Source organism: Theobroma umbraticum, unplaced genomic scaffold (genome assembly GCF_002168275.2).
Source record: "Theobroma umbraticum cultivar Fairchild unplaced genomic scaffold, ASM216827v3 scaffold_228.0, whole genome shotgun sequence".
NCBI lineage: Eukaryota > Viridiplantae > Streptophyta > Magnoliopsida > Malvales > Malvaceae > Theobroma > Theobroma umbraticum.
Window position 1 is genome coordinate 1,043,599 of NW_018397274.1, and position 10,966 is coordinate 1,054,564.

At 29.0% G+C, this 10,966-nt stretch overlaps 1 protein-coding gene across 2 annotated transcripts in view; it reads left to right on the forward strand.

Annotated features, from left to right (window-relative positions):
- Window positions 1–6,900: 6,900 nt before the first annotated feature.
- Window positions 6,901–10,966, forward strand: part of LOC110427288 (zinc ion binding protein) — a 9,046-nt gene continuing 4,980 nt past the window's right edge. For both annotated transcript variants that reach the window (XR_002446249.1, XM_021442779.1), the window contains exons 1-3: window positions 6,901–7,212; window positions 7,794–7,893; window positions 9,589–9,700. Coding sequence is in view for 1 of the 2 variants with exons in the window: in XM_021442779.1 (XP_021298454.1) it covers window positions 7,124–7,212; window positions 7,794–7,893; window positions 9,589–9,700 (301 nt within the window). In the remaining variant the exon portion in view is untranslated. The remainder of the gene's footprint in view (window positions 7,213–7,793; window positions 7,894–9,588; window positions 9,701–10,966) is intronic.

Sequence of the window (10,966 nt, forward strand, 5' to 3'; positions counted from 1 at the left end):
TTAGGGTTAATAATTAAGAAAATAAATTATATATGTGTAAAAATTGCATGTACATGTATAATATTATAAGTGGAGGAAATATCAAATCATATTAATGATGGAATGTTCATTCGAAATGCGAGAAATCGAAATCTCGAATGAATTTTTCTAAGTAAAGGATTTCGATTAAAACCCTACTAGAATGACGAGAATGTTTTAATTTCGAGTCTCGATGTTTATAATCCTAAGTAAATGAAAAGCGCATTACTCTAATTATTAGTCAAACAAAAAAAGGACCAAAAGGAATAATGAAGCAATAATAATAAATAATAATATTAAATACTAGGAGAAATAGATGAAATATATATAGTTTTAAAATTATATAGAATTGTGAAAACTAATGACATTCATGATGATAAACAAATAAATAATAATAATAAAAATTTCAAAGATGGTAAACTCATAATAATAATGAATATAGAGAATAATTAATAATGGACATTGGAATTTATAACATGTCACGTACCATCATTGCATCGTTTAAAGGTCATGGCATGTAGACATATTGTTCATAAAGTCAAAGCCTCGATGATGGGATTTTTTGAAAGGGCATGCGAAGACAAGTCCCTTCAAAAAAATTTTTAAGTGAAAAGACACTTTGAAGTCCCACAAATATGATGGGAGGGCTCGAAAATTATTTTTAATAAAAAATTTTTGCTCGTACTAGGATTTGCTTTCACAAACAATATTTTAAATATAAATAATTATGTCGATGAAAGAATTTACTTGATAAACTTACGAAGGTGAGCTTTCTCGGGTGATTCCCTAAATGAGTGGTTATCTCCGGGTCCCACTAATATGATTGGCAGATATGAGGAACAAACTTAATAAAAGGTTTTCATTCGACATCTTATCAATGTTTACGTCATGCATTTCACGATTGCATCATATGCACGACACAAGAGTAAGTTGTAACTCAGTTTAATAAAATAAACAAATAATGATTGAGAAAACACAATGAAATAAATTTAAAAATAAAAGCTTATATAAAATAGCATATGATTAGATGGTATCGTTCGTGAAATGGGCATCACGGGAGTGCTAATCCTTCCACGTGCATAACCATACTCCAAAACCCTAGCTTTGAAATACGTAAACTGAGTCTTGTTCTTTAGACGAACCTAAAATCAATTTAAGACTTCGTAGAGAAGAACAAATTTAATAAATGGTCAATCACACCTAGACAAAAAAAGATTGATGGCGATTCCTAATTCCCCCCGTTTAACAGTTGGGTTTCCAAACCTATACATTACGACACTCTTGATATCCCATAAATCGTTTTTAATGTGCTCTTCTATGATAAGCACATTTTCCCATTATTGAAGTTTATATTCAATAAACCATTCTTTAATGTGCTTTTCTATGACAAGCACATTCTCCCTTAATTGAATGTGTTCTCCCAACTACTTCTAAAAAAGTGCTATATTCAGTATAAATATGAAAGCTTTAGAGATTGGGGGTAAGTAGTAATTATCAGAAACTCAATAAATATTATTCTCAAAACTCTTACAAAGCTCTTCTAACTGTTCTCTCTACTCAACCTTTTTTGTCTGTCGTACTTTACGGCTTTCTCCACATTTGTTTCCCCTCACCGTCTATCACCAAAGCACTTATGCTTCAAGGACTACTTTAATCTTCCTTTTTACTACCTCTAGTGCATTCCACTTCATTTATTGTAACATATCCTCTTTCCCTACCAAAAGAACCCTCTATAGAAAGCTTCAAGACTTTGTTTCCACTAATGCTGAACAAGACCTTAAAATGGTTCGGTTTTGCTTCCTAATTGTTACTATTATAAAAAATTTTACTTCTTTCGTAGTGTAATTGTTACAAACAAAAAACGTGATAACCTTTTTAATGTCTTTAGGATGTTTTAATGGCTGAATTTTAGTTAGTAGAAAAGGGAATGACTTAGTGGGTCTACTTAATTGAAAAAATAAAGCTTATAAATTAGAATGCTTAAGCTGATTATATAAATTTTTTATGGGTATAGTTACTATATGCTTTGCTGAACTCATTTCGTAAATTTCTCTGTTTAGGAACTTAAGCATTTTGATTTAGTTTATAGTTTTTATTCACATCACCCAAATGATATTATTAAACTACGAAATTTTGAGTTTTGAACTTCTTACGACAGGTTTTATAAAATTATGAAATCATGGAAGATTGTGTCTTAGTATGCTCGTGGGATTCTTGAACTACTCTTAAATCTGAGATTTTGATTTCAAATTTTAGTCTCTATTGCTTTTCTAACATTGACTCCACAATCCCCTCCCACCCTCAAACTAAATAATATTAAAAAGAAGTCCTCTTTCCCACATTTCCATGTATGTTACCCTTTCGATTATTTGACTGAATCTTTTCTGCCCAAATTTACAAATGCTACCATTAGCATGTGTGCAGAACTGATGCAAAGGTATATTTCCTGATTATGAGTCAATTTCTTAATTCCAATTTTCTTTTGTGACCTTACTGTGGTAGAAGATCTAGGAACCCATTGTCTCCATTGATCATATGTATAATTAAATCATTTTATTAATGTCAAATCATGTATAATTATTGTAGTGATCAATCCCTTTTAAGACAATGGGAGGATTATGGGGAATCTACAATAGTCATTACATGCAAAAATCAACAAGAAATGTAAGAAAGTGATTTAATTGGGAATGATTATATTCTCACTATACATGCCAACATTTATTTCTTATGTTTAAAATATGCCTTTTTGTTTTTCTTAATTGTTTAAGTATACTTTCATTTTCTTATTAGGAATAAGTTAAGGGAAGCGGCTGAGAATATTGGCCTCATGAAATGCTTTTCCTTTAATGGTCATGATACCTTTTTTTGCTGATGACTTTATCTTTCTCTCTCTCCCTCTCTACTTTTTAATTTGTTAAAGAGAATGTGGCTATGATGAGTGTCTTTATTTCTCCTTTGTTTTAGACTTTTTGCAATTTTAAGATTATCTTGCTATTCCCAACTATTTTCGCATCTGTTTAGCAAACAATATGGTTATTCTTTGGGGACTTTGTCAAAGGCATGTATCATACTATTGTACTTGGTTCATCCATTGTTTATGCTATTATTGTGATAATATAGGTAATTTGATCAATAACATTGACCGTTTATTTTGTATTTTTATTATGTAGATCACAATTATCCCTTTTTTTTATTCAACTTTTGTGATTGAGGCCTAACATAGTTTTAACAAAATTTGTATTCTTAATCATTGAATGTCTTCCCTCTACTATTTTGTTTCCTATTTCATCTTTGTTTTAGAGTTTTTGCAATTTTAAGATTTTCTTGCTATTCCTAACTATTTTGTTATCTGTAGGAATGTCAATGGGCATCCTATTATAAGATACCCATAAGTACTCAATTCAGTTATATTGAGTTAGAGAACCTTATAACTAGGTTTGGAATGAGTTCGGGTAATGATTTCACTACCTTTATCGAGTTCAGGTATCACCCATTAGGTACTCGTTACTCGCATCCTGATTATGTTAATATTCAGGTTCTGTGAATACCCGCTCCAAACCTAATTTCAATACCAATTTATATATATTTTATTGATATTTAAATAATTAAATTAAAAAGTCCATTTTTGCTGGTGTTTAGATTTGAACCCATGTAAAGATAAAAAACAATTAAAACCTTCACTATCTTTACAAATAATTTCTTTTATTAAATGTTGACAAATATATTAAAATGTATGATTACTTAAATTATTAATGTGATGATATTAGTATATTTAAATTAAAAAATATTAGATTATTAATGATGTTTAAATAATATGAATATCTTATCTATTACAAAGGAATATAATTACTATTACATATATATATACTTTTAATATAAATATATTTACTTTTAATTTTGTGTTAATATTACAAAAAATTTAACTTATAATATATATACTTAAAGAGAGTTTTTGATATTAGAATAGTTTTCGAATATAACTATTTTTTTAATCTCATATAATTAAAGACAAACTCATATTGTTAATTAAATTAATTTATAAAACTATGATTATTAATTAACTTGAAATGTTTTTTAATATATATACATTATATATATTGGGTTCATTTATAAGAAATATAACTACTGTATTATATATATACTTTAAATATAAATATATTTATTTTTATTTTATATTAACATTACAAAAATTTTAATTTATAAAATTATTATTTAAAATATATACACCTTTGTTTATATAAACTTATAATATATAAACCTTAAGAGAAGTTGTGATATTAGAATAGTTTTAAAACCTAGTTATTTTTTTTAATTTGATGTAATTAAAGATAAATTTATATACTTAATTAAATTAATTCATGAAATTATGATTATTAATTACCTTGTAATGCCTTTTAATATATTTACTTTATATATTTTGGGCTTATTTATAAAGAATATATTTACTATTATATATATACTAAAATACTTTTAGTGTGTGTGTGTATATGTCCACTTTAAATATAAACATATATACTTTTTATTTTGTATTAATATTACAAAAATTATAACTTAAAAAATTATTAATTATAATATATATACTTTTGTTTATATAAACTTATAATATATAAACTTAATTATTTAAAAAGAAGTTATAAGATTAGAATAATTTTGAAACTTAACTATTTTTTTAATTTCATGTAATTAAAGAAAAATTCATATAATTAATTAAATTAATTCATGAAACTATGATTACTAATTACCTTGTAATGTCTTTTAATATATTTACTTTATATATATTAAGTTCATTTATAAAGAATATACTTACTACTATATATATACTAAAATACTTTTAGTTTTAGTGTGTGTGTGTGTGTGTGTGTATACTTTAAAACATATTTACTTTCTATTTTATATTAACATTACAAAAATTATAACTTAAAAAATATTAATTATAATGTATATATCTTTGTTTATATAAACTTAATTATCTCAAAAGAAGTTATGAAATTAGAATAGTTTTAAAACTTAGCTATTTTTTTAATTTCATGTAATTAAGGACATACCCGTATAATTAATTAGATTAATTCATGAAACTATGATTATTAATTACCTTGTAATGTCTTTTAATATATTTACTTTATATATATTAGGTGCATTTATAAGAAATATAATTGTTATTATATATATACACTAAAATACTTTTAATATATATAGACTTCAAATATAAATATATTTACTTTTTATTTCGTGTTAAAATAATTGTACAATATTATTATATAGTTAGACTAAATAAAAAAATATAATTATCTTAACGGGTTAGTATCTGTTCATATTATGGTTGCTGTCTGTTCATATTATGATCGCTTTACCTTATGGTATGAAAAGTCATTTTTTTCAAAGGTCGAGTTTATTATTTATTTGTTTATTTCATATTATTTTTTGATCAAAATACTCATAAAGTCTCTGTACCCATATGTTTTGTTCAATTTAGACCATGTACTCAAAATCTTTTTAAATATTTATATTTTTTAAATATTTTTTTCAATTTAGACCCTCAATATCTCAATTTTGTTCAATTTAGTCCATGTACTATATATTTTTGTTCAATTTAATCTATATGACTTGATACAAAGAAAAAAATTTAGAAATTTTTTTTATCTGCCATATGGCATTGACTTGCCCATGTCAACATTGCCACATCAGCATATTAAGGCCATGTGACATTGCTATGTCATCGTATAAGTGCCATGTGTGATACCTAACATCTCACTTCTGATGTGAATGTGATTATTAAGACATATATAACAATCTAAGTTTACTACTATTAGCAACTTGAGCTTAAGTTTTTAATGGCCATATGGTTTAGGCTTAATAAGTTACTGGACCAGTGGTTGGACTTGGATCGTTACAAATAGTATCAAAGCCTGCGTTAGTCCGATGTGAGCTTTTACGTTGCTCTAGTGAGATATTGTTCTTATGGATGTAATATTAAGGATTTGAGTGGGTGGGATTGTGATACTCAACAACTCACATCTGATGTGAATGTGATTGTTAAAACTTATATAACAATCCAAGTCTACTACTACTAGTAACTTGAGTTTAAACTTTTGAGGGTCATGTGGTTTAGACCCAAAACGTTGCTTAGCGAATAGTTGGACTTGAGTTGTTACACTATGTCGTCAAAATAAGCCATGTCATCAAAATATACCACATCATCCTTTTAATGACAAAATTAGATATCCTTAGTGAAAAAAACTAAATTGAAGCAATTTTCAAAATCAAAGACTAAATTGCTTCGATTTTGAATATAAAGACTAAATTAAATAAAACGCATGAGTACAAAGACTTGGTGTGTATTTTTTTCATAAGCTTTTAGTATTTTATTACAAAATTATGAAATTAATTAATTATAAATTATAAATACCATTGAAAGATTTAATTAGTCTTAAAATCATTTAAAAATTAATATCAAAATAAAATTTAATTGATTGAATTATAATTCAGTTTAATTAATATCTTGAAAAAGCAACTAGCATTAGAATTCCATTAATCAAATTAATATTGATTCAAATTTACTTTGGATGTTAAAAATGCCCTGGTTTTTTATTTTTTCCCTTTTTCAGCATTTTTCTATTTTAATCAATTTCCTTATCAATAGATTTTTTTCTTCAAATTAATGATAATCAATTTATTTAAAACTAAAGATAATTTAATTTAATATATTTAAAACTAAAGACAATTTAATATATTTATCCCAAAGTTAATATATAATTGAATTAAAAATAAATTTAAAATATTTAATACATAATTGAATTAAAATATTATTTCGATATCACAAAATAAAAAAATAAAAATTCATAAATATAGGGAAAAAAAAAAACCCCGCATCGAAACGCGGAGTTTTGCCTGAATTCGCCATTAGAGGCACCGAAAAGGACCAGAAACCCAAATCCTTCGCTGTATTGTATCTTTCTTGCGTTCGCTCCCTCCATTGTTGTGATAATTTGTTCTCTTTACAGCACTGATTATAGAAAATTTATCTTCTTTGAAAGCAATTGTTTGCAATTTGCCGGCGAAGAATTTGTGTTTTGGTTTTGATTGTTAAGGTTATAAGAAGAGGGAAATGGATGCGCAAGCAAGGAACAAAGCGTTGTTTCGTGCTAAATTGAATGCACAGAAGAAGGACAAGCGCATAGATTCTCCCCTTGTCAGGTAAACTAACCACATCACCCCCATGTAAGCGTATACTTCAGCCATGAGGTGGATGTTTTATTGTTCTGGTGATGCTTTTCTATTTTGGGATTTTCCCCCTAATTTTGAAAGTGTTTTAGACTTGCTTTTCTATGCCTGTTTTCTAAAGAGTTAGTATGAAAAATATCCTTCTGGATGTTGAAGTTCCATGCTGTGGGGAAACTTTTGGCAGGTTTGGATTGGAATTCTTCTTGCTTTTTGGGATGATTGTACTGTTGTTATGGATATGTTGTAAAACGGCATCGTTTTCTTGAGGACGTTGCTTTTGGAAGATGTTATTTCCTCTAGAGATGGTCACTTTTTGTGTTTGGAGGAGAGGAAAGCATGTGCTTGTCGTTGTCTACATTCTTAAGTATACAATCAGGATGCGTGAAAATGGATGCGCACTTGTGCTTCTTGTCAATTGATTTCTTTAAGGCTGTCCCATTTGCTATTTTCTGTTTCACTTTGCATCGTCCAAGGGTGATCGTTGTATTATGCCTAAGTTAGTCGTGACTTATATGCTGACCGGATTTTCTCTTTCTTTTCTTTTGCACATACAGGTACAATGAATTGGATCAACCTGTCTGCAAGATTTGTGATGTCGTTCTGAAGTCTGAGTCCCATTGGGACGCACACCAAGCTTCTCGTAAACATCATGAGGTAATGTTTTGTTTTCCCTGTGAATGACAATTAGAACCCTGACACAACTCTCTGCCACAAGTAGGTTCAAAATGTTGCTATGATGTTAATGTATTTAATAAGTGCAGTTGCTCATTCATTATCGTACGTGTATGTAGCTCTGATTTCTAAGAACTTATCTCTAAATGACTTGCATAATACTTGTTGCACAAAAATTGGTACAGATATTCATGCTATTTTCACATCTTTACACTTCCATGCATGGATTAATTTCGTCAGAGCAATGCAAAATGTTTAGTTCTAGATTTTCCTATCAGTTGAGGCATTTCACTAGCTTTACCAGATACATGGGGATGAAGAGTGATCAGGTTTCAGTCTTAGGTATCTTGTAATAAGCTCCATTGGTTTGAAGAGACTGTTACTATCTACCTATAAAGAACCTTGTGAATCTTGATTTCAAGTAATCCAGATTTATACCTTGAGGTTATCATTACCCAACATTTGGAAAATGCGTTATCATTTTTAAGTTGAGCATTATCTTTTGGTTGGTAGGAGGTCATGTTAGGTTGGGGTGGTCTTTGAGTAACTGCATAGGCAAATGACTGAATTCTGCTAAACACTTTGCTGCATTTGGTATGGATAAGGAAGCATAGTTAAATATGCATGTGTGAGAACTCATCAGGCATGGCTCTTATGCTGGATGTCTGATGATATTGGGTGCCTTTGAGAACAGTCTTTAGGTCATTTATTAGGTATTGGAGACAGTTGATTGGTATGATGGTTTTGTCGTGTGTAGAGAATGCTACAAAATAACAAATATGTGTTTCCTGTTCTTCTTACTTTGAAATAAATATGCTAGGTCCTTTTCTTATAATCTTTACAGTTTAAGGAATTACTTTTTGTCAGATTAGTTGTGATTTGATTATTCTATTGCCAAAATATTGGTGTCATTTTGCAAGGTTGAAGAGGAAGAGTTTGAGTATATTTAAACTAGAACTTGCACTGTTCATTTGCTTCCTTAATCTTAGGGCATACATTCTTCTGAGGATTGTTTATGGACCATAATCTGAAGGGCTTTTGGAAATGTGCTTTTGACAGTTGTCTACTCCTCTAAATTGTTTAGTCCCACTTTGAATGATTTATCGATTTGACCAGATCAAGTCTTTGGGTTAATATATCCCAGCATTATCTCTTTTCTTGAAACAGAGATGGGTGGATTTCAAGTCAATATCTGATCTTCTACAGCATTTTTTCATTTGTTTATCTATTTTTTTCAATGTTTAGTGAGGTCATTTAGCTTCAAATATTGTGATTGTGTTCCTTACTTTGTAGCAATGATATATATTAGCAGTCTTCCCGCTAAATGTCAAAACTTTTCTTGCAATGATTGTTATGAGTTATCTTGAAATATTCTTGGATTAATTCATAATTTGGGGCAAAATCACAACTACCTCCAGCTTTGAAACTTCCTATAATGGGAGATGTAGAATAGGAGTAGAAGTAAGACTTGAATCCTTGGCATCATGCTTAATTTTTTTCCAAGTATTTTACGATTAGGATCTGCAGTTTCACTTTCCTCATTGATTATATGGTCCATTATTTATTTGTTTCACATTGATCACATGTTCCATGATTTGTTTGCTGCCATACTTTTCCTTTTATCTTCTCTCATTCATATTTGAGAATTTACTAATGAGAGGCTTTATGTTGGGACAGGCAATTAACAACTTAAAAGCTAATGCAGCTAAGCGTACTCAGGCTAGCAATACACAATCTGGGCTGCCTCTGGGTTTTTTTGATAATAATGGGACAGGGAAGCAAAAAACTGGTAAGAATTTTGGGATATGGCTGTATTTTTGTTGGCTGCATAGATTGGTTCTCTAACAAAAATGTTGTTCATAGCTGCTTTACTTTTGATACTAGTGTCAAAATTTATTTTATCTTAGTATCTGTAGAAGAGGTATAAATGCATGAGAATAAGTGAAGCAGGAGTTTTTTTGTGGATGCTTTTATCAGTATAAACAGTAGTAGTGTTTTAGTTCATATATTGTTTGAAAGGTTTTTTGTTTGCTAAATAATGGGGGGAATTTATCACTTATCTGAACTGTGTGCTTTGCAAATTGATATCACTCATTTTCTCTGTATTATCAATGATACAAAGGATCCATTTAGTGGTCATATCCTCATTCTCATCTTTGCCTTTTGAGTTGGATATGTGTTGACACAGAAGAGTTGAATCTACATTGGATTTATTCCACATTCCCATTTATGTAGTCTCTAAATTTATTATCCAAGCATCCTTTTCTTTTTCATTTTTTGGTAGTTGCTGATAGCTAGGGCTTTCTCTATCTTCTGATCGTAGTTGCATTTCATGGTCTCTTTTTTATAATATATTTCATGGTTTCTTAAGACATGCCTTCACCAATTAAATGCTAAAATATAAGCAAGTAGCCATATTTCTTATAAGTTTCAAAATTTATTAAATTATTACTGCATCAAGTTCATTTATCTTTTTTGTTTTGTCAGACTTTATTTTGCTAGCTGAGACAATAAAAGGACATTTTATAGGGGATAAAAGAAGTGCTTTTGGTCTAACATATCTAAGACCTAGAATATGAGTGGTATATCTGTTCTATATGTGAAATTATAGGAATTGTTAATTCTTTTGTAGCATCAGACATGCATCCAACTGTATGATAGGTGTCTTACCATCCAATAAGAAAAGGTCTAGGGGTATCTTTATTTCATAGGTTTAGATATGTAGAGGATTTAAGTTGTGTAAGTGGTAAATAGTGCAAAACGTTATATTTTTCAGTCAGTTTTACATGTGTACAAGTGTCTGCAATATGAAATAGCTGAGTGGTGGTATCCATGATTCAAAGGTTTGGATTTGAAGTATGAAGCAGCTATGATTCTGATTTCAGATAAAGGCTAATTACACCAAATTAAACCTTCTTTGAACAAAAAGGCTCCTATAAAGGTTTAAAGGTTTCTTAGAATAGGTATTGTTGCTAAGCGGACATGCCTCAGAAATTTAGGCTTGGGTTTTGCCTTTTATTTCTTCTGATATATTCAGAAGCTTGTGTTTATATAT